Source organism: Manis pentadactyla, chromosome 12 (assembly GCF_030020395.1).
Source record: "Manis pentadactyla isolate mManPen7 chromosome 12, mManPen7.hap1, whole genome shotgun sequence".
In the NCBI taxonomy this organism is placed as follows: domain Eukaryota; kingdom Metazoa; phylum Chordata; class Mammalia; order Pholidota; family Manidae; genus Manis; species Manis pentadactyla.
The window spans coordinates 54304740-54330153 of NC_080030.1; the positions used below are offsets into that span (position 1 = coordinate 54304740).

Here is a 25414-nt window from a genome sequence, read left to right on the forward strand (position 1 = left end):
TGTCCCTTGACAAAAGAATAACAGATTGTAGTAAATTTATACAACAGAATGTGGCTGAGCAATACAGTGTAGGGAACTAATGGTAGGCTCAACAGCATGGATGACCCTCACAGATAAAAAACTGAGCAAAGTCAGTCAGAAACAAAGGAGTACATATAGGAGATTATGTCTTCTAAAACAGGCAAGAGCAATCTAAAGTAAAAAAATTAGGGCAATGTTTTGTTTCTTCAGCTGGAGGTAAGGATGGGGTTAGAGAGAGACTGGAAAGGGATAAAAGGGAATTTTGGAGGAAGGTATAAATGTTTTGTATTGTGATGGGATGTCGATTACACAAATGTATCTGTCAAAAACCTCTAAGGTTTGTAAATTTTGATGTGTATAAATGGTACCTAAAAATAGTAAGAATAATAATGACAACAGTAATAATAACTGAATGAGGGGTGGAACATAAATGGAATAAATGAAGTAAGAATGTTGACAATTGTTGAAGCTGGGTAATGGAAGTTCATTATCCTATTCCATTTGCTTTTGTAATTTCCCACAATGAAAAAAAAAGAAAGAAAAGAAAAAATGTAAACAGTAACAAGACAAAGTAGCAAGAGAAAGGTTTTGACCAAAGGTACAGTGTACTCTATTTCCCACCCTTTAAGGTTACACCCTTTGAAAGTTACACAAAGGAACTCATAGTCTTGGTCAATCTAATTAGTTGGCTCTCCTTAACTGAATATAAGAACCATCAGATTAATCAGAACATATTAACTCCATCCCTAACGATATTTTAGATCGGAATCTAAGCTACAGCATTAGACACCTTTTAGTCAAATGTTTTAAGTATTAGAAGATTTGGTTGCTACCTGCTTCTTCATTTCTCACTGCACCAGGCTCAAGCACTCAAATCCAGGCATCTTGTTCATGCTTCCATGCTCTTGTCCTTTTACTGATCCCCTCTCCTGAATAGCCCCTCTTCCTGCCCCCACCTCCACCCCCACCCCCACCATTCCTCTGCTCTTCAGCCTTGTTCTTCCTGGAGTTGCGATCTCTCTTTTGAAGAATGAATTCAAGCATCACTTCCTCTCCGAAATCATTCATAGTCCCTATAGTATTCGGCTGTACTTACTTATTGACACGTGTGTTTTCAGCTCTTTGAAGGCATACACTATGTCCTGCTACAATATAATAATGACTCAATAAATATTTGCTCAAATAATGTGTATAGATTAAGACTGCAGAGATTAACTTTTTCTTGTGTTTCACATTAGAGTAGCAGAGCTAGAACCAGAACCTAAATCTGTTGAGTCTGACCATTAGTAATAGTGTATCTTAAAAGGCAAACTGATATTCATTATCTGCCTAATCCTGCAGTTGCAAGTTTTTGTACCACGGGACACAAAGATCATTATATTAATTTACTGTTGTCTCATCTATGTATACTTTTTCAAGTGCTGGACCTATCCATATGGTGTCAACTATTGTAGAGAAAAGAACCAGAGAAATAAGACACTGGCATCTAATATAAGGTTTCCATAAATTATGTTTCTGAACTCTTATTTAGCACTCTATCAATCAAGCTTCTTATTTACTCAGAACTTATAACAACTAACTAATGTCTAGGCCACTGAATCAGGAAATGCTCACATATATTTGATTGGTAATATGAAGAAGACCTAAAATTGCATGATACAGAATTATGAATAGATTGGTTCAAATTAATGCAAATAGTATTTCTCCATTAACTAATGAAACACAATCTAGTGCTACAAGTTTTTTAAAGTTTACCATAGAAAAAATAACAAAAATAAGGTAAGAGACAAAGCATTTCACTAAACTAACAGAGGTTCCATATTCTCCAAGGTAGGCAAGGAAGTCTCCTGAAGGAAAGATGACTGTATGGTCCCCAGGGGGAGGGAGCGAGGGCTTTCATTATCATTACCACCCAATGGTCATTGGAGGCACTGCTTCCCACTTGATTCTATGACAGAGTAAACACAGGCCTGCTTCTTACTGTCCTCTGCTACTCATCAGAGGCCAGCCAGAAAGACAAAAAAAAAAAAGACTTTGCTAAAAATAAGAGTTGACAAAAAGACCCAAAAAATAATAAGTGGACTAAATGGCATGAAAATAAATAACCCGCTTTACAGGACGAGATTAACTCATTCTTTAGCTTAAAGCACGGGATCTTTCCTAGCTCCCATTCTGTTTCTTCATGACCGAAGCCATCTTTCCCTCCCGTCCCCAGGAATGCACTCCTGGCCATGAAGACTCCTTTAAGGCCAGACTCTGGATAGAGAATGAGCAGACAGTAATAGGATATCTGCTTTCTATCTACCAAAGATCCTTTCTCAGTTTCAGCCTCCTGTAGGAGGACTCACTTCTTTGTCCACTACCTGCTGTCAGGGAAAACTGTGAAAGCTTGAAATCAGCAGAAAGATTGCTAGGGGTTCTTCCAGTGGAACACTGGCACTGGCCTTGGGTTACCTCATTCTACAGGGATCTAAGCCTTTCAGTTTTTGACTGGACTATTTTACAACTCTGAAAGTTATATAAAACTGATAGTAATCAAATGATTCTCATCCATTAAAGTTGCAAATGAATGTTGCCCTGTGGAGGTGTAACTGATGCCTCCTTCTACCCCCTCCCCCTCCAAAAGATGATTCCAAACATTACACTTGATTGCCCTGTGGATACTGACCAGTTTTGCACCTATCAGTAAATTCATTTCAGCATTCAGCGTTGCCTAATGTGTCTGTTCTTTGGTTCCTTTGAGCTAGTTGTAAAATCTTTTATGAGTTGCATAAAATTTTTGACACATGTTCATACTGTATTTGTATGAGTCATGATCGCCATTTTGAAAATTATCCTTCAGTATGAGCACATACAGGGATGTAGCTTATTTGCCTCAGCAGGGTAACCATTATTTCTATGGAACATAATAACCCTTGCTTTCCCATAGGAGATAACACAGTAAGAGAAAAACCATTTCATTAAAAGAACAATCAGGAAATGGATGGGGAGAATGGGCAGATAATTATACTAGAAAAAGAGGCTAAGAGTAATTGCTAAAATTGGGCATGAAATTGAGCTCTACACCTCCTGGCAGCAAAGGTGAAAAAGGAAAATAATAATATAAAATATGTAAATATCATAATCTATCTGCCAGTTAATCTGGGGAGATAAAGGTTTTCCTAGCACTTGACTATAAAAGAAATATATATTATGTCTCCATTACAAAAATCATTCAATGCCAAAAGAGTGGCTTTACAAGATACAAAGACATTCTTCATATGGGTGTTTTTTAATGAACATCTCAACTCTCAAGCCAAAAGCATATACTATTAGATGTAGTTTTCTAGAGGCATTTCTATAGACTAGTGTTCTCAAGCTTTAGCACACATTAAAATGACCTCAAGAGCTTGTAAGACACAGACGACTGGCCCCCATTCTCATAGCACAGATTCTCAAAATGTGGATGGACCAGCTTCTTTGGTATCTACAGCCTGGGACCTTTAAACCAAGGTCCACAGATGGGCTTCATATAGTTCATAAGTGCAATGTTTTGTGTGTATATACACTTTTGGAAAGGGGAGAGAGAATCAATTCCTTCAGATTCTCAACCCAATTCCAAAAAAGTTAATCCAGAGCATCTCCAGGTAAGCAATATAATCACTTAGAGAACATTCTAATATGCAGCCAGAATTGAGAACCTCTGATAAAATCTCTGATGTCAACTTTTTAAACTGGGCTTTTGTCATGTGCATGGCCTGGAGTTTTTGGGCATACTTTATGTGCAGAAATTTGTTGTTGTTGACTGAAGAGAAATAAAAAATTCAGCAGGATTCCGGTATTTCTTCTAAAGGAAGAATTCTCTTCCTTTCTTGAGGAGAAAGAAGACATTAATTTACCAGTAATATAATGGAAAACACCTTGTGCCACATTTTCACATTTTTATTTAAAATCTAAGTTTCATATCTGGAAGGCTGATATATGGTAGGAAAACTGTGAATTGGGAGGAAAACAAAGACGAAACAACTAAACTATCTTTAAAGAAAAACATGAGCTCTACATGAAGCATTCCTAAACCAAAAATTTATGTAGTTTCCTAATTCTATTCTATATAAGTCAGTATCCAAAATTTGTACCTAAACACAAGACAATTTTATTGATCATTTATGATACGAATAACAGTATTTTTGAGATTTGCACCCTGTTGAGTTCTAAATGGGATGAAGTGGTTTACAGATTAACCTATAGGGCCAAATAAAGTAAATAAAGAGTAAAAGGAAATCTGTTCTAAACAAATGGAGCAAAAGCTTTCAGGCATCAAAGCTGAACACTTTACAACACTTGCACAATGAATCAGGCTCTGTGCTTTATGATAATAAAGAGAAAATGAAAATGTGCTGGGCAATACAGTTTTCTAACAACATTCACATGTGGATATAAACACATTTGCACAACTAAGCCTGAACAGGATTTTTTTTAGAGTCAGCAATTATATATCTGTGTTCCCTGTGTTTTGAATATAGCAAACCTTTAGTAAATGCTGTTGAATGAATGACTCCATGTATGCGTGGTTTTACTCCTCAAAAACTTTTGTTCAATAGAGTGAGCTTCACTCATAGGAAAGAGCACCTTTTCAGGTGTGAGGTCAGTGATCCAGGTAAAGGCAAAGAGGGGATTTAGAATTTGGGGGATATATGGGATTTTTGAGTGTCATGAATATTACCCAGAGAGGTTTCACATGGAGCTTTCTTTTATGTTCCAGGAGCTGAGAGTCAACATCTCTCAGCATTACAAAGCTATCTAAAACATAATTCATATACATACATATGCTTCCATTCATCTATTTATTCAGTAATTATCGGGCACCTCCTCTGTGTCAGAACTATGTTGAGGAGGCTATATAGGAAACAAGATGCGCCTGGTCTCTGACCCCTCAGATCTGGAATCCAGAAGAGAGAAGGGTGAATAAATAGACACGATGCAGAGTAAAATGAACAATGATAAAGGAATTATAGGGTCCAGGCGAAGTAAGGAAGGTGTCACTGTAACCAAATGTTAGTAAAGTGGATGCTAAAGTGGAAATATTATCTAAGCTGTGGCTTAAAGGAGAAATAGCCAAAGAGCATTTGTTGTTCTTATTGTTTGTGGGGAGGGGAGTATGCAGAATACAACGGAGAGAAGGAAAGTATTCTAGGCAGTGGAGTAATTAAGAATAAGTGAAAAACTAAGTTCTAGCTTTAAGGCAACTAAACTGCATTATAACTCCTCTGATGGAACTCTTGTTCTTTTTGAGATAGAGCAGGGAAATGGGACAGGGGTCATACCATTGTAAAATTTACTTAGCCTGTGAAAAAGGCCCAGTTTATTCTTTAACTTAATCTATATGCTACTCTTCCTCTTCTTCCAGCACCGTAATCAATTAAGTAACTTTGTAATCAGGATGAGAGAAATAGACCTCCAAAGTGTCAGTGAACCTATGTGGATAAAGAATGCCAAGATCGGAATCATCAGTCACTTAAATAACCCTGTTCTTAAGACAAAGCTTCAAAGGAATTATGAATCACCTGTATACATTATGCCTTATGCTGACCTCTACCCAAAAGGCCCTATAAAACTCCAAACCCTAAACCTTTAAGTGCACCTCCTCTTTGAGGTTGCCCACGCTCCTGTTTGTGTACTGTCTTATATCAAATAAACTTTCTTGTTGCAGAAGCCGATTGCACTTGTCTCTGAACTCTTTTTCATGATAAAGACAAGAACTCTCCAACCTCCATCTCCCAGTGGTAAATGTCTTTGTCACTTTGTTATTTCATTCAGCTTTCTAGTCTTAACACAATCCTTTTCTCCCTCAGACCAGTAGGGAAGGGGAAATTCTCAGAACATAACCACTCCATCCAGTGGTCCACAGCTCCCCCAAATCCTGTGGTGGTAGGGATATAATTCCCACGCTGTGAAGATCAAGCAGGCACTGGATGCCAGATGACCCTGGCTTCAGGAGTTGGCAAGGGATCTGCCCTATGCTGAGCAGGAGTTCAATGAACTTGCCTTTTCTCCCTCTGTTCTTCCTTGTTCTTTGTTGCTGACATTTGCTTCTACTCTTGCTTTAATGAATTCCTTTCTTGCTGGACTTGTTTGACCTGGTCAAGAATTTTTTCCTGATCAGGGTCAACAACGCTTGCCCTGTCTGGGTTGAGGTTTCTTTCACCTAGTGCGCAGGGACAGACCTCCCCAGATGCAGCTGCCTGACACATTTTGAGAGAGCCTTTTTTTGTGACTCTTGTCTGACTCTGTCTAGAGTTTCTTGAAGGCTGCCTGCCAAGGCCTATCTTGTTTGACCGTCTTTCCTTACGGGGAGTGTGTACATGGACACCACAGAATAGGAGCCTCCGGGCTGTACCTCTTTTGACCAAGGTTATTCAAAGGGAAAATTCGTTTCTTAACCTATAAGCCCCATTGGTACATTTCATCCCTATGCCCTCTGAATTTCCCTTAATCTGAGATCAAAATGCAAATCTTTCCATTAAAATTCAGAATTAAATTCATCAACATTATAGGAAAACTGGTTTGTCAAAATGTTATGTTTGTTAGTGTAAAACTTGAGAGACTCAATCTTCATTAGTATTTTTTAAGACTGCTGTCTCCTAGGGTAGTGAAAAATAACTGAAAGTAAGATTCCACATAAATTCTATTTTTATTTTCACTTTAAACAGTAAAATAGAAATCCCTAAGTTTAAGAATATGCACACTAATTAGAAATACAAATTTCTGGCTATTGCCCTAATATGTCAATGTCTTTAAAAACATGTAAGGAAGAATTCTTGAAAAATTAAATAGAAATGTATTACCTATTAATATAGACTATTAATTTTTAGAGCTATGCTATACACATCATGACATCATATGAAGAATGCTGAGAGCAACTGTGATACACAAATATTTCAGCATTTCCTATATGCAAAGTACTGGGCTAGATTCTATAGCAGACCCAATGATATTAAAGAAACAAATCCAGCCAGTAAGGAGTTTATAATAAAAATTTATCATTGGTGGATCAATTAAGACTTGTTGATAATAATAATGGTCCTCAATAATAATGGTCCTATAATTGCTAATTCTGGAAAGGAAACATTATGATGAAAATACCATACTTTAAATAGATGTATACTTTAGAAAATGAATTTATATTCCTTAATTTGATGAATTCTCTCCATTTTATTAAAATGTTTACAGATGCCACTAAGGTAATTTATCTCAAATGATTTAATATGGCTATAAATATAACAAAGAATTCCTACTGACCTGTTAAGAGATTTATTTTTATTGACAAGTTTTCCATTTTCTGTTTATCATTATATTCTTTTCTTGCCATTTTGTGGATAACTGCTTTGCCCTTGGGAAACTTGTTCAATCTACTCTAATTATCTGTATGACATATGGCTTCTTTAGCAATAATGAACAAGAATAACAGGTAGAAGGATGTAAAGAGAATGAAAGAAATCACTAACAGTCAACTCAAAATTTTGAAAAAGCAGCCCAGTCATTATGTTGCAATGTATTAAATTATGGACTAAAGAAAGAACATTTTACTTAACCCGCTTACAATAGGAAAGGACTACAGAGAAGAATATGGTTTCTTATGTAAATCATTATGGAGTTTAAGTTAAAAGTAAGGAAAGAATTGACTAATATAAAAAAAAATCATTTCATTCATTCGTTCAGTATTTTATTTAGTACATATATATCAGATAGTTTGCTTTAATCACTGTGTATCTCCTGGAACACTGTTGGCACTCAAATTTACTGAATCCAAAAACAAAAAAAAGAAAGAAAGAAGATAACTTGTCCTGGACTTAGAAAAGCAGAAATACTTTGCACAGGCAGAGGTGGAGGAAGGCAAGGGAAAAACAGAGATAACAAATAATAAAATATAATTGGTGTGTCATAGCAGGGTTACATAGGATGGTAAGAAAGAAAATGAGAAAGCAAGATAATTATATTGAATCTTGAAGCCAATATAAGATTGTATACCAATAACACTTCAATTAAAAACAAAAGTTCAGACTGTACCCTGAAGGTAATGAGCTGCCTCTTAAAGGTTTCTGAGACAACATGATGAAGACGACAATTTAACTGTGTTGATTTGTGAATTAAAACTGGTAAGTAACCAGTATGGCAAAAGCTTAATGGTCAGATTCATTAAAGAACATCATAGGAGTGGCTGACCATGACTTCCAAAAAGAGAAAGACCTGTTAGGAGGCAAATGTAAGACCTTTATTAAATGAGAAAGGCCTAAAAATGGCAGCAATAAGAAAAAAAAATGTATTCCATTGCAGGAACATATGTCTGTTCATTTATTCCAGTCTTTTTTAAAGGTCTCTTAGTAAAGGTTTATAATTTGGTTTACCTAGATCCTGCACATTTTTTATTTTTATTCCTCTATGCATCATACACGTACATGCACACACACATACATGCACACACAGTTGCTGCCATGTAGAAACAATTTTTCCCATTTTATTTTTTAACTGATGATTACTGGTATCTACATGGTATTCATTTTTGTGTATATATTTTTACTGATCTTTTTATTGAACTCATTATTTTTAATAGGTTTAAATTTGGTGTTCTTGGATTATAACATTTGACAATCACAAAGTACAAATAATGGTAACATTTTCTACCTTTTAAAATTTTGTATTATATTTTGTTTTCTTCTTATATATAAAAGGCTACACTTTTAAGAACCATCTTGATTAACAGTAATGATAGTAATTCCCATCTTGTTCCTACCTTTGATAGAGCCATTGATACAGCTCAGGTTACCGGCTAAGATTTGCATTATGGAAAGTTCTCCCCAGAAGTGGTGTTGAGAAATCAGTGCAATAATGGAAAGAGCAGAGAAGCCAGTTAGGAAGCTACTGCAGAAAAATCCATGGCAGAGATGCTAATAAATGCTTATCTAAAGCAGTGGTGCTAGATATGAACAGTTCCAATTTCAGAGATATTGGTGAGGAAAAATTCACACACTTGATGACCAGTTGAATTTAGGGGTGTAAAAAGGCAAGAAAATTAGGATGGCTTTTCAGGTCTCTAGTCATCCCTATTATGCAATCAATTACTAGGTTAGGAAAATTAGAGGAAAAGTAAGACATCTATTTGATATCACACAGTACAGGCAAATGGAAAAATGGGTCAAGCATCATTAGCAAATAAATAAATGACAGCTTTAGGGGGAAGTCTCCATAAAGGAAAGAGGAGTAAGAATTGGAGATTGAGAATACCTATTTTTGCAAGGAATGTAGGAAGAAACTGGCAAAGGAGATGAAGACATTTAGTAAAGAAAAAGAGGTTAGTATGGTTAGCATTAAAACGACGAAAGGGGAAGATTTCTCTTTTTAAAAAATCATAAGACTATATAGCTAAAGAAGAAAGAAGCATGAGAAAAGGCTATTGGTTTTCAGGAGTTTTTCAGTGACTTTTTTTGGCTTAACTTCAATTGAATGATGAAAGGGAGACAGACACAGGGATTTGAAAAAGAGTGTTGATATTGAGAAACTACAAGCTACAGGTAACTACTAATTTTTCATGTCTAATAATAGAAGAGAAATCAAATTTACTGGTGAAGACAGGACAACAAAGTCAAGTTAGTTTTGAAAATAGAAAAAACAACTGACTGAAGATCTAAAAAACAGCAGATAAATGAGGAAGCAAAGATCTAGAAGAAGAAGCCAGTGAGAAAATTAGGAACTCACTGGAAAGAAGGAAAAATAGGGATAAAACATAAATATTTTGAGGTGGTAGAGATAGAAAAACATATTACCTATTTTTACAATAAGTTAGGAGGTAAGGTCAAATGTCCAGAGTGTCAGATACTGTAGAAGGCTGAGAAAAGGTACTGTGGTCAATGGACTAGAAAATCAAGAAGACTTCAGAGGTAAATTGAGTGGGACCAAGAGCCCAAATGAAGGTTTTTGAAAAAGTAATTTGTGGTGTGCTATTACTTGGTTTGCAGAAGCAATGCTCCACAGTGTAGAGAAAGGAAAATGTGTAGGAGAGTGGGCAATTAAGGTCTGAGAGCCCAGAGGCAGCAAAGGCTAAGGTGTCAACAATTCTGGAAGCTCTCACTGCAAAGGTTGTCCATGGAGTGCACAGGGGAGCAGACACAGGTTAACACATCCATCTCAATAGCACACCAAGATCCTTCAGAGCTGGACTTGGAGAATGTTAAATGGTTCGGAGAAAACAAGCACTTGTTATATAATTTTAAGCTAAAACTTACATAATTATGAAAGCATCAAAGAGGAAACAAGAGAGACTAATGACACTGGATGCTTCTGGCACATGTTCTTTCCATCTCTAAAGCTAGGTTGTGAGAGATGCAGAATATGTCACCTCAGATAAAAGGTGAACAGGGGACAGATATTCTAACTACCAATAATGCTAGTTTTCCTCTAAAATCTCATCTTCTGGTCTCACAGCAAGAATATTAAAGTATTTTGATCCACTGTCAATCTTTAAACCTGACATCTAAGATGGTGAGAATAGGGATTTGAATCAAAACATGAGCTGAATTTTTAAATGACACCTATTTTTTTGTTGTTGTTTCTTTATTACCTAATTTTTGAAATTGAGAAATAACTGACATATAACATTATATTACTGTCAGGCATACAACATAATGATTCAATATACGTATATATTGCTAATATTTTTTTTCCTAGAACATAAACAAAGCCAGATACTTTTAAAAACACATCTACAGAACTAGTTTAAGTCATATCCAAATCTAAGCATCTTCCACTGAAACAAAATGAAAATACACGAAATTCTTCTGCCCTATTTTGAGGAAAAAATCTTTATAGTACTTAGAGGTTCGGATTATGGATAGACTAGGATATTCATTCATTAAAGATTATGTTCACCAAGAATTTTGGGAGTCCCTCAAGAAAAGTACACGTATTTAGTGTAACTACAACTATGAAAAATATGCACACATAGAGAAAATGACTGGAAGAGTATTTACCTCTGAGAAGGAGAGAGTGGTAAGATTTGGAAGCATGAGAAGGCTTTCTGGATGCTTGGTAGCATTCTATATCTTAACTGAATGGTGGTTACACAGGTGTGGCCACTTCTTGATAACTTATTGAGCTGACCACTTAAATTATGTGCATTTTCCAATATGGATGTTACACTTCAGATAAAATTTCTAAAAACAAAAGAACTGAAAAGAAACACATTAGTTAGTGTTGTATAACACAGATTCTTTCTGGAATGATGGGACCATGGGTGATCTTTTATCTTTCTTCTAGATGTAATTCCCATTTTCATCATGGGAAAAAAGATAAACTTTACTAAAAATACAGAGGTGAGTTATTGGAATGAACTAATAATGTCTACTTTAAACGAGGCTAAAAAGAGAAATAATTATCTCCCAAAAGGAATGTATAACCGTATATAAGCCTGTACCCAGGTTATAAATGCTAAACTAAATATCAGTAAGTATTTGAAAGAGCAGAGTTAATGACTGCAGAGCATAAAGTCAAGAACTCTAAAAACACATTAATATGGAAAATTCCAATTATACAAATGGGTAGGTTAAGGTCTAGAATCATAAACTTAAAAACAGAAAAAAGGGTTTCCAATTTAAAAACAAGGATAAAAGAGAAAAGAGAAAATGCCAGTAAAAATAATGATCAGAGGAGAAGCAAATCAAAGAAAAATTTTCTGAAGTGAAAGATAGCTTCAGCCTGGTTAACAAGAGAAACCATATAGTATTCTCAGCAATTATCCTTAAAGAATGACCCCAGACACTTACTTGTCAAGTTTTAAACCTTTAAAGACAAGCTTTTATATTCTGTTAAGAAGAAAAGAAGTATAACACAAGAATGCCTTTGGATCTCATTTTTCAGGTCTTTAAGAAGGGAGAAGCTAAAAAAGAAAAAAAGGAATTATAAATACAAAAACACAGATAATTCTAAGACAGAGAATATATTAAGACACAGAAGCCCTACAGTAACATCAGCTGTTAAGTCCTACAGCTGTTAAGATCACCACAAGAGAAGAGGTTTTGAAAGAAGACAGAAAGGTCACCTTCTAAGAGAATGAACTATGAACAAAGGGTGAAATTAAATTAAAACAATCAGTAAATCTGATCACATGTTGTGACAATAAAGGATAAATATAGTATGTCAAAAACAACATGAACTACCAACTATGCCAACAAAAGGCTAATGCTATAGATTTTAAATGGCTACAAATTCTTTGCAGCTACTCCCATCAAGAGGTGGAGTCTCTCACTCTCTGAATCAGGGCATGGCCTTGTGATTTGCTTGGCAACAGAAGGCATGTCGTGCAACTTCCAACTCTAGTCCTAAAGATGCCTTGCAGCTTTTGCTCTTGCCTTCTTGGAAATCCACGATGACTAAGTGAAGACACCTGGGCTTGTCTGGAAACACACAGCTCAAAAGACAGCCAGTACTAAGGCTGACCTCAAAAATAAAAGAATGACCTCAAATAAACAGTCTAAATCCACAACTAAAGGAACTAAAAAAAAGAGCAAATGAAGCCCAAAGTTAGTAGAAGGAAGAGCACAATAAAGATCACAGCAGAAATAAATAAGATAGAGAAGAATAATACAATAGGAAAAAAATCAATGAAACCAGGAGCTGGTTCTTGAAGAAAATAAACAAAATAGATAAACCCCTAGCCAGACTTATAAAGAAAGTGTATGCACACACAAAAAAAAACAGAAATGAATAAAGAATAATCACAATGGACACCACAGAAATACAAATAATTATTAGAGAAAATTATTGCCAATAAATTGGACAACATAGAAGAAATAGACAACTTTCTACAAAAATACAACCTTCCATGATTGACCCAGGAAGAAACAGAAAACTGAACAGATCAATTACCAGCAATGAAATTGAACTGGTAATCAAAAAACTCCCAAAAAACAAAACTACAGGACCAGATGGCTTCACAGCCAAATTCTACCAAACATTTAAAGAACTAGTACCCATCCTTCTTAAAGCATTCCAAAAAGTAGAAGAGAGGAAATACTTCCAAACTCATTCTATGAGGTCAGCATCATTCTAATACCAAAACCAGACAAAGCACACACAAAAAAAGAAAATTACAGACCAATATCCCTGATGAACATAGATGCAAAAATCCTCAACAAAATATTAGCAAACCAAATCCACAAATACATCAAAAAAGATCATTCATAATAACCAACTGGGATTTATTCCAGGGATGCAAGGATGGTACAATATTCATCAATCCATCAATATCATACACCACATTAACAAAAAGGATTTAAAAAAACACAATCATCTCAGTAGATACTGAAAAAGCACTTGGCAAAATTCAACATCCATTCATGATAAAAATTCTCAACAAAATGGGTATAAAGGGTACATATATCAACATCATAAAGGCCATATATGATAAACCTACAGCCAACATCATACCTAACAATGAAAAAGCTGAAAGCTTTTCCTGTAAGATTGGGAAAAAGACAAGGATGCCCACTCTCACTGCTTTTATTCAACATAGTACTACTGGAGGTCCTAGCCATGGCAATCAGACAACACAAAGAGATAAAAGGCATCCAAATTGGTAAGGAAGAAATTAAACTGTCACTATTTGCAGATGGCATGATATTATACATAGAAAACCCTAAATATTCCACCAAAAAACTATCAGAACTAATAACTGAATTCAGCAAGATTGCAGGATACAAAATTAATAGACAGAAATCTGTTGCATTCCTATATACTAACAACAAACCAGCAGAAAGAGAAATCAAAAAAACAACTCCATTTTCTATTGCATCAAAAAGAATGAAATACTTAGGAATAAACCCAACCAAGGAGGTGAAAGACCTTTACTCTGAAAACTGTAAGACACTCATGAGAGAAATTAAAGAATACACCAATAAATGGAAATACATCCCATGCTCATGGTTAGGAAGAATTAATACTGTCAAAATGGCCATCCTGCCCAAAGCAATTTACAGATTCAATGAAATCCCTATGAAAAAACCAATAGTATTTTTCAATGAACTAGAAGAAATAGTTCTAAAATTCATATGGAACCACAAAAGACCCTGAATAGCCAAACCAGTCCTGAGAAAGAAGAAAAAGGCTGGAGTATTATTCTCCTGACTTCAAGCTCTACTACAAAGCTACAGTAATCAAAACAATTTGATACTGGCCCAAAAACAGACCAGTAGATCAATGGAACAGAAGAGAGCCCAGATATAAACCCATACATATATGGCCAATTAATATATGATAAAGGAGCCATGAATATACCATAGGGAAAGACAGACTCTTCAACAACTGGTGTTGGGAAAACTGGACAGCTACATGTAAGAGAATGAAAATGGATTATTGTCTAACTCCATATTCAAAAGTAAACTCGAAGTGGATCAATGTAAGTCATGAAACCATAAAACTCTTAGAAGAAAAAGAGGCAAAAATCCCTTGACTATAAGCATGAGCAATTTTTTCCTGGACTCATCTCCTCAGGAAAATGAAACAAAATAAAATGAACAAGTGGGACTACATCAAACTAAAAAGCTTCTTACAGCAAAGGACACTGTCAGCAGAACAAAAAGGTAACCTACAGTATGGGAGAATATATTTGTAAATGACTTATCTGATAAAGGGTTAACATCCAAACTATATAAAGAACTCATAAGCTTCTACAATGAAAAACCAAATAACTCAATTAAAAAATCGACGTCCTCGGCAGAGGACCGAACAGACACTTCTCTGAAGAAGAAATACAAATGGCCAACAGGTACATGAAAAGATGCTCCACATAGCTAATCATCAGGGAAATGCAAATTAAAACCACAAGGAGATATCACTCAGACCAGTCAGGATGGCCACTATCCAAAAGACAAGAAATAGTAAATGCTGGTGAGGGTGTAGAGAAATGGGAACACTCCTACACGGTTGGTGGGAATGTCAATTGGTGCAACTTCTGTGGAAAGCAGTAAGAAGGTTCCTCAAAAAACTAAAAATAGAAATACCATTTGACCCAGTAATTCCCCTCCTAGGAATTTACCCAAAGAAAACAAAATCCCTGATTTGAAAAGATGTATGCGCCCCTATGTTTATTGCTGCACTATTTGCAATAGCCAAGATATGGAAGCAACCTAACTGCCCATTAATTGATGAATGGATAAAGAAGATGTGGTACATATGTACAACAGATATTATTCAGGCACAAAATGAAGAGATTCCACCATTTGCAACAACATGGATGGATCTAGAGGGTATTATGCTAAGTGAAATAAGCCAGATAGAGAAAGACAAATACCACATGATTCCACTTCTATGTGGGGCCTAAAAATAAAACCAAGTGAACAAAACAGCAGTAGACTCATAGACAGGGAGAAGTAACTGGTGGTTACCACTGAGGAGAGGTTGGGGTGGGTGGCTGGTGTGGATGAGAGGGATAAAGATCTCAATCATAAGTTGATCACAGGGATGAAGGTGCAGCATGGAGGACATAGTCAATGGTTCTGTGACATCTTTCTATGTTGACAAATAGCAAATGCACTAGTTGGGGTGAGGATTTAATAATGTGTGTAACTGTTGAATCACTGTTTTGTATAGTTGAAACCAATATAAGACTGCATATTAACTATAGTTAAATAAAAAAGTCTTTAAAATAATAAAACAACAGTAAAATTAAACTCCAAAATAGAATATAAATAAAATGGAGGAAAAAAGGATAAATTTGTGGGGAAAAGAACACTTACAAACTCATCACCAAAAATATTATGCAGAAAGTAACTAGATCCTAGGACTTGGAATTAAGAAATCTCTTCTCCAAATCCCAAATCCAATAGGTCACATAATCTTGACCTAGTGAGTTTCTCAGTTTCCCACTTACCACTTTTAACTTGTCTTTTAATTTGGGTGTCTAGACTATTTAATATAGTTGTTGAAATGCTTGGATTTAAAGGATTTCACATATATGATCATGCCATATGCAAACAGAGATAATTTTATATCTTTCATTTTAATTTATGTGACTTTCATTTCTTTTTCTTGACTAATTGCTCTGGGTAGGACTTCCAATATACTATGTTGATTAGAAGTGGTTAAAGTGAGCATCCTTGTCTTATTCCTCATCTTAGAGAAAAACTTTTCAGTCTTTTACCACTGATTATGATGTTGGCTGTGGGTTTTTGCCATATGGCTTTTATTATGTTGAGGTAACCGATTATTTTTTATAATTATCTCCACTATTGGCTTATTGGTTATAGCTCCTTTTCTAAAACTTCTTAGACATTATCAGAGGGTTTCCAATATACATCCAGAATTTATCATAATCTACCTTCAAATAATATCACCTCATATGTAGTAATAACTTTACAACAGTATACTTTTAATTCCTAGCTCTCCCTTGTTCTACTATTGATACATTTTACTTTGCATATAATATAAACTCTATATTACATGCAAATATATCACATAACTATTATTTTATCTTTAAGCAGTTAATTACTTTTCAGTGATAAAATTAATAAGTGTCTTACATATTCACCTCACTTTTGTCATTTACAGAGATTATTTTTCTTCTCTTTCTTTTCTTCCCTTTCTTACTTTTTCTCTCCTTTCTCCCTTCCTTCCTCCACCATCCCCACTGTCTCTCCTTTCCTCCATTTCTCTTTCTTTTCATGGTTTCGTGTTTTACTTTGGATATATTTCTTCTGACAGAACTTCCTTTTACATTTCTTGCAGCACAGATGTGCTCTCAGCTTTCATTTGTGTGGAAATTTCCTTATTTCCTCTTTATATTCAAAAGATATTTTCACTGAGTATGGAATTTGGGATTCAGTTTTTGCATCCAGTATTTTAAAGACATTCCATTATCTCCTAGCTTTCACAGTTTCTGACAAGAAGCCTGCTGTAATTCTTATCTTTATTCTTTTGGCTGTTTCTTTTTTTCTTCTATCTGCCTTTAAGATGTTCTTGTTATTTTCGTTTTTTAGCAGTTTGAATATGGGTATGACTTGCTTTTTTCGTTTTGTTTGTTTAAATCCTGCTTGGGGTTCTCTGGGATTCTTCAATCTGTGGTTTAACAGCTTTCATCATTTGTTAATTCTCTTTAAATATTTCTTCTTCCCTATGCTCTCTCTCTTCTCCTTCTGAACTCCTACTAGATATATGTATGAACATCTGATATTGTCCAACACAATTCCTGGATGCTGCTCTCTTTTATTTTCCCAATTCTTTTTTCCTTCTATCATTTCAGCTTGAGTAATTTCCACCAACCTATCTCTAAATTCACTGAAGTCTTCTGATGGGTATATTGAAGGACTGAATCTCTAAAACTGTACTTTAAAAAGTTGCTACAATTTTTATTTGATTGTTTCTTATTTGTTCATCTCCCTGCTGAAATTCTTCATCTGTCCATGTCTGCTGTCTGCCTTTTCCACTAGATTCCATTTGTATAGCAGCTATGTTTTCTTTCTGCCATAAGTAGAACTGTTGTAGTGTCCCATCTCTCTTTGAAGGAAAATGTCTGTCTCTGGATTTCAGGCTACTGGTTTGCCCTAACATATCGGCTCTCTGATGGCTTCACAGAAAAGTCTGATTTTGTAGTTTATCTGGCTTTTTCTTATTTTTTCAGTAGGAATAATTTTCATCTTTTTACATCTTAGCAAAAATCAGAAGTCCTGCCCATTCCCCCTTTTTTTAAACAGCTTCATTGGTATAATTTAAATACCATAAAAATCCCTCATTTAAGTGTACAATTCAATGATTTTTAGTATCTTTACAGGCTGTTCAACTATCACCACAATCCAGTTTTAGAACATTTCCATCACTCCCAAAAGATCTTTTGTGTCTATCTGCAGACAATTCCCATTTTCTTCCCATTCCCATAACCACTATTCTCCTTTCTAGTTCTATACATTCCCCTTTTCTGGACATTTTATAAAAATAAAACTATATAATATTTAGTCCTTTGCATCTACTTTCTTTCACTTAGCATAATGCTTTGGAGATCCACCCATATTGTAGCATGAATCAAGTTGTTCCTTTTTATTCCTGAATAGTATTAGATTACATTGCCATAGCACATTTGTTTATCCACTTACCAGCTGATGGATATTTGGATTGCTACCACTTTCTGGCTATGAATATCCATGTACAAATCTTTGTGTGGACATATTTTTTCATTTCTTTTGGGTAGATACCTAAGAGTGCAATTGCTGAAGGCATATGGGAAATTCACATGCAACTTTTTAAGAAACTGTCAAACTTTTCCAAAGTGCACATTTTACATACCTATAAGCATATGTGGGAATTTCCTCCTTCTTGAACTATTTTTTTCTTTGAACTTCAAAGATACCATACTTCATAGTTGTTGTTTTTTTCTCTGTCATTGGCCATTCCTTTTCAATCTCCTTAGCTGGAATTTTCTTCTCTGAGGGAGTTTCTTCTGAGCCTCTTCATATTCTCTCTAGATAATTTCACTCTGCCCCAAAACTTTTTAAATCATTTATATGCTCTAAATTCCCTAAATTTGTATCTCTACCCTAAATTCTTCACCAAGGTAGAAAAGTCTATATGTGTCTACCTGATATCTCCACTTGAATGTCTAACAGAAGACATCACAAACATAACTCTTGATTGTTCCTCTTTCAAGTCACCTCCTCTTCACCTGTCTCAGGGAATTAAAGCACTGCTCACCTTGTTTTCTAGATCCAAATCTCAGGAGTAATCACTGATTCTTCTGTTTCTATCATACTCCATCTCCAATCTATCAGCAAATCCTACTATCTCCAAAATATTACCTTGAACCATATGAAATTTCCAGCAATTTTCTTTCCATCTTTCCATCTTTCAATCTCTGTATCTCTTGGATTTTAAGTCACCATTGTCTTTCTCCTGCATTACTTCAAGAGATTTTAAACTGGCCTCCTAGCTTCTAACTTACCTGTGATCTATTCTCTCACAGCAGCCAGAATGGTCTTTTAAATATACAAATAAATAGCTACATGCAAAAGAATGAAACTGTACAACTATCTTACACAAAATAAACTCAAAATAGATTAAAGACTTGAACATAAGACCTGAAATCATAAAACCCCTACTGCTGTACAGTAAAGAAAATCCACAAATTGAAAAGGTGACCTACTGAACGGAGAAAATATTTGAAAATCATGTATCCAATAAGGGGCTAATATCCAAACTACATAAGAACTCATATTGTTCAATAGTGAAAAAAACAATCCAATTAAAAAGTGGACAGAAGAGCCATTTATCCAAAAACATACAGATCATCCACAGGTATAAGAAAAGATGCTGAACATCACTAAGCCCTACAACTGTAGGGGATACTCAATAAATATGACAGAATGAAAGATTAATCAATGAATGTCAAAAGAGCATTAAGAGAAACAGAGAAATAGTTAACTACATAATACTTTTAAAAGATTAAAAATGCATTAATAATAAAAGACACATTAAATAATAAAAACTCTTCAATATTTCATTTGTATGACCTACAGCACATAGCAAAAAGTTATATAAAGAACAATGACTAACACTAAAGAATAGGGAGAAACATAAAATTTAGTTAATAATCTCAACACCCAATTTTTGAAAACTTGACAGGTAAACATTTTCTTAAATTCTAATGTTGAATAATATCCCATAAATAAGGAAGAAATAACTTATTTCATTCTCAAGTAATAGCTATGCTCCCTCTTATACATGATCTGTGACATACTATTACTTTTGTCTGTTTATGATCTTCCTTCTGTCTTTTCATGAAGTTAATGCCTATTCATTAAGCAGATTGTCTTACTTCCTTCCATATATCTTAAATAGGTTAAATATCTATCCTGATTATGAATTCTTGGGGAAAAAATGTACTTCTTCATAGGCTTCTCACAGCTGTCCACTTACTTTCATTGGTGAGATATTTGATGTAACAGTAGACTAAATGCTTTATGAAGGCAAGGTCCATGTTATTTTCATTCCCCACTTAATCCCTGTACCTAGCACAAGGTCTGACTTACAAAAATACATGTAGAGAGAATAAATGAGTGAGAGGAAATGGTCTTATTTCTAAGGTCCTTCCAAATCCCAAGACTATGTCCATGATTTAACTCAGTACAGATTTCTGGCAGTTGTACTGTACATTATGCCAGTGAACCTGCTGCTTATTTAGAGCTCAAAGACCCCTGCTTCATCACTCCTGTTTGCTCTCAATAGCAACCATTTCCTTAGTACAAATGGAATTTGGTTATTCAACTGAAAGAGATGGGTGGTACCACCAAAGTCCAAACTTGTAATAAAATCTCTTATTATTTAAGGATTCATAAAATTTGCTTAATAAATCTTCTGAAAACAAAGTACCTTTTAATAAAGATGGTCTATGTGTGGAAGGTTTAGAAAACACTTGGCACTCCTCAGACCTGGATGAGATACTGCCATGACCAAAGAGGGGACCTCAGGTCACAGTCTGGGGCTCAGAGTATAGGTTAACAGGAATATATAAGAAGGAAAATATTTATTTAGGGCCCTTTGTTTGGTATTGCCACATTTCAATAGGTATAGTACCACTTTTTTTAACTGGGATAACAACAGGTACTATTATGCTATTAAAAATCATCTATAAGGCTTGGGGTGGATTAATGATTGTGCATTGAGCATTGACTCCCCTATACAGAATTTTATTGTTGTTAACAACCATTTGATCAATAAATATGAGAGATGCCCTCACAAACAAACAAACAAAAAAAGTACACACTTCCAATTGTAAAATAAATAAGTAACCGGGATGTAATGTATAGCATAAGGAATATAGTCAAAATATTGTAACAACTTGGTATGGTGATAGCTGGTACCTAGAATTATCATGTATATAAATGTTGAATCACTATGTTGTACACCTGAAACTAATGTAATGTAATACTGTGTGTCAACTACCCTTCAATAAAAAATAATTATCTACAAAAAAAAAAAAAAATCATCTATAATAAATATATTTCTCAGAAAAGGAACTAGTGCATTTTAAGCACATTATATTTACATTAAAAGTAATGCCATTTCACCCATCACTATTTCAGTTCTTCTCTTTTTAGATGCTATTAAACCATTTAAAAATAATTATTCTAATGCTAATCAGACTATTCTAATGTCTAATGAGAATATTTTAAATTACATCAGAATTATGTCTTAAATTCCTAAAATAAGAAGAAACCGATATATTCATTTAAATTCAAGAACATAACAATGAGAAATGGGATTTTCCTTTAGTCTAATTTCTAAAACATCAGGAGATTGCACCCATTACCTGAGTAGGACTCTGAAGACTGAAATCTAAACCACAAGTAAACTCTGTATGATGTTCCACTGTTTCAAGAAGAGGGTCAGGCTTTGAAAAGTTCCAGAATCTGTGAATACAAACAAAAAGAAATAATTTAAGTACCAAAAATACCAAAAAAATTTATTTAAGAAAAAAACAGGTATTTAATGTAATAAAAGATTTCATCAAAACAGGTTCAACCAATTCATAAATGCAGAGCCCTACTACTTATCTATATAAAAATTTAATAAAGAAAAATTGACTCCATTCTTTTATATATATATATATATATATATATATATATATATGCATATATATAATTATTAATCGATCTACCCTTGTAGAAGATGATTATATTCTTACATTCCCATTAGTATACCTTGTAAGATGGATGCCTAACAAGTTTCAATTAAATATTTTTTTGTATTGTACAAAGACATTTGAGATAATAAACACTACGCTTCTGTAGCAATTTCTAAAAGCATCTGTGGCTGTAAAATAAGGATACTGGATTAAATGAACTCTAACATTTTGTGATTTTAAATACTACTTCGTTTCTCAACAACTGACATGAAAAGATCTTAGTTTAATTTACATTTCAACAGCAATTCAAATTCTTTAAAAGAATCTGTTCTCTTAAAAAAAGGTTTGTAATTCTGAAACTATCTTTCTTTAGAGGCATAGCCTTTCTTACAGATTCCACATCAGTGTAATTTCTAGAGTCAAGAAAAACTGAAATGTGTTTTCCTGGGCCAATTAGCACTCTATTTACCCTCTATAGACTGCAAGTGGCAATATTTACCATAATATATCTCTGATTTCTACTGTACAAAGAAGAATTTGGCCCTATATTCAACATAAAAAACAGTACTTTATTTCTTAAGCTTTATTTGCTCATCATCTTTCTTATTTGACTCTAAACACACCATAAAAAAGGTCACTTTCAGAATCATATAGTCATATCCCAATCAGCTTCTCTAATGATCTACAACAGGGAACACACTGAGGATTAGCAGACCTCTTTGAAAGAGAGTAAATACACAGAAACAGCAGTCACAGTTTGTTTAACCTGGTGGTATTATTTCCCTTATAAATACAGAGTTGGCCTTATTAAGTTTGAAAAGGATTGTTGCTATGGATAATCCACTGTGTGAGTACCAGAGAAACAATGAATAAATAGCTCATTTATCAGATAACTGAAAATCTACAAAATACTTAGGCAGAGTGATTTTACTTTCGAAAATTTGCCTGTTCAAACAAATGAGGGAACAAGTTGCAGTCAGTCCTTCTCAGAAATCATAATAGTGGTCTTGATTGCCTTTCTGTGTTTGTTGCTTTCAGTCTAGAGACAGAAATTGTACAGAAATCTAATTTTCTAGATCTGATAATGTTCATATAAACAACAGTAAATATATAATTACATCATATTGTTTCTAAAACATGTTATTCGGTGATTAGCATTATTTGAAACAATAAATGATTTTGTATATACCCACGATGCTCCAAAAAATATTTTAAATGGTTTTAAAAATGTGCATATATTATGACCAAAAAAATGAGTTAAAGGAAAAGTAAAGGTAAAAAAGTAAATTCAAACCTGCAATGAAATTGGTATACAAAAATATATTCCATGAAGTTGTATATGCTTGACAAGGGGGAACCTCGAGATGCTAAGCCTTCCAACAGTCAAAAGAAAAAAGGAGACATAATTAGACCCTGAATTCATAGGGGCTAAAACCAAATTGCCCTTGGAAATTACAGAAGGAAATACACCCTTGGGAGTTAATGGAAAGAACTCCTAGGCTCATGTAATGAAAAGCATCCTCCATATCTCTTAAGGAAACAACAGAGATGTTTCATGAGCTTCTACTCAAGAGTCAATGACATCACCCCAAAGGGCAGCTTCATACAATCATTTAATGGGAAGGTCAATTTAACTCAGGTATTTTACTCTCTGACTTAACTTGGGATTTAGAATTTATTTCAGTATAATGGGTGGGTTAAACACTCTTTAGACAAAACATAAAACTTGGTTTCTTTCAATAGAAGTTTTTAAGGATAATAAAAAAGCAACAAAAATTTTGTTTGTATCCTACTGCCAACTTCCTGGAATGCAATTTTTGTTGTTTTCAGCCAGTTAAGTATTATCCTTAAGACTTCACTGAGGACAAGAAGGTAGCCCTTAAAAAACTAGGATGCCTAACAAGGTCATATGGTGAAACAACCCAACTCTAGCTTAAAAGTGTGCTAAGGGAATTCACATATGCAGGAGACTAAGATTCTATTCAAAAAATCAATTTGAATTTGCTCTAATACATAGCTTCATGGGCAGTCAATGCCCCACACAGTTCCACACCACAGTATCACACCCACCATAATTTTAACTAGGAAAAACAATCAAACATTTATCTGCATTTTGGAAAAAAACTCATCAAACAAGATGCTGAAATGCTAACGATTCTATTTGGCAAAGAGAGGGTCAATGAATGACATAAAAGCAATTACACCATTTCATAGCCTGATGGAAATTATGTAATATACAAAGTGAATATCATGGTGCCAAAATTATGAGACGCTCATTTCCAGGAGAATGGCTGTCTAGGTATCTAGATCAACATTTTTAGTGACAACAATTAAAACTCGTACAAAAATTTCATGAAAGCATCAGTGAGGAACACTCAGGTAAAAACTATGTAAAGACTGGAACCAGAGTGGTAAATGGAACAATGAGGCTAGCTTTTGCCCCGAGAGGATTTGCTAAATAGGACATAAGCTTCAATTTTCTCAACCTCAAGGGGATCAGGAGCCAGAAAAATCAGAAAAATTAATATATAAAAATTTTAAATAATTTTTGGTAAACTAAAATATCTTATCAAAAATACCGATTCAGTAAATTACACAAAGCTAAATAAGTTAGGAAGGCCAAAAGCTAATCAATGTAAAATAATTTATTTATTGTTAATGACTTTATTAGTAACAAAATAAATATGTATTTCTTTCCTCATTTGACTCTCTCATGGCAACCATTGTTAAGAGTTCAATGTGTATGCTTCCAGATTTTTCTATGAATCTCCATTCAAGTTCTACCAGAAAGGAGTGAGTTTTAAGGAGGAGGTGAGTGTTTTTTTCCTGGTTTTCTCACATTTGCAACTAGGTAAGTAGGCAAGGTCTTTCCTTGCAATCTTCTTCTGGACTCAAGGGTCCCTTAAGTTCTATTTATCTGAGGGCCTTCATGTGCCTTCCATACAAGTAAAATGGGCTCCTTTTGATTGAGAGAAGTCAGGCTACATATATCAGTAAGTGGTCAAATAAGGCATATTATTTTTAAGTGAAATGTTTGTTTTGGTCCAGTTGGTGCCTTTTTGTCTCTTTGCAGATGAAATCACTATTTATGTTCTCTCATGGGAAGCAAACATATTGGACAGGCCTCCAATGATTAAAAATATTGCAGAACTGTAGAACATTTTTCATTTAAATTGGAGATTTAGAGAGAGAAAAATTCATCACAGTATAGAGTCTTGTTTGAGTTCCTTTTGCTTTCTGACTCCGCATATTTTTAACACTGTTACTGTTAAATAAAACTTCAAAACTATTTTTCAAATTAAGCTGAATTAAACTACTTTTTACTTTACAAAAATATAAATTCAAATCTCTATACTAACACTTTTGAAATTTAGCCAACACATGAATTCAGTAGAAGACTTAAAATCTTTTTCAAAGTTCTTCCTTTTCCTTTCCTGGCCTCAACTGATAAGTTAGTCAGCAATTCTTTGTCTTTCCTAACTACAGTAAAAAGATGGGAAAAAGTTCTGACTACTTTTTAATACCTTACATATATATATATATATTAAATATAGTTGTGTTTTTAAAAATTTAAGCCAATTGCACAATCATAATTCCCTCTGTGTGCACTGCTTGGGTCTGGTGTCCTCTATAGTGATGAGCACAAATGATCAATAATGCTTGATGTTGCTGGTCCCAGGACCACACCCTAGTCGGTTGCTACTGGTAAGGTTTTATTAATACACTGTGGTTCTAACCACTAGTGAAGGCAGAACT

General features: G+C 34.4%; 1 protein-coding gene across 1 annotated transcript in view; it reads right to left on the reverse strand.

Annotated features, from left to right (window-relative positions):
- Window positions 1-25414, reverse strand: part of PEX7 (peroxisomal biogenesis factor 7) — a 90880-nt gene that overhangs the window by 3089 nt on the left and 62377 nt on the right. Inside the window, exon 9 of the mRNA XM_036903697.2 lies at window positions 21344-21443. Coding sequence (XP_036759592.1) covers window positions 21344-21443 — 100 coding nt within the window. The remainder of the gene's footprint in view (window positions 1-21343; window positions 21444-25414) is intronic.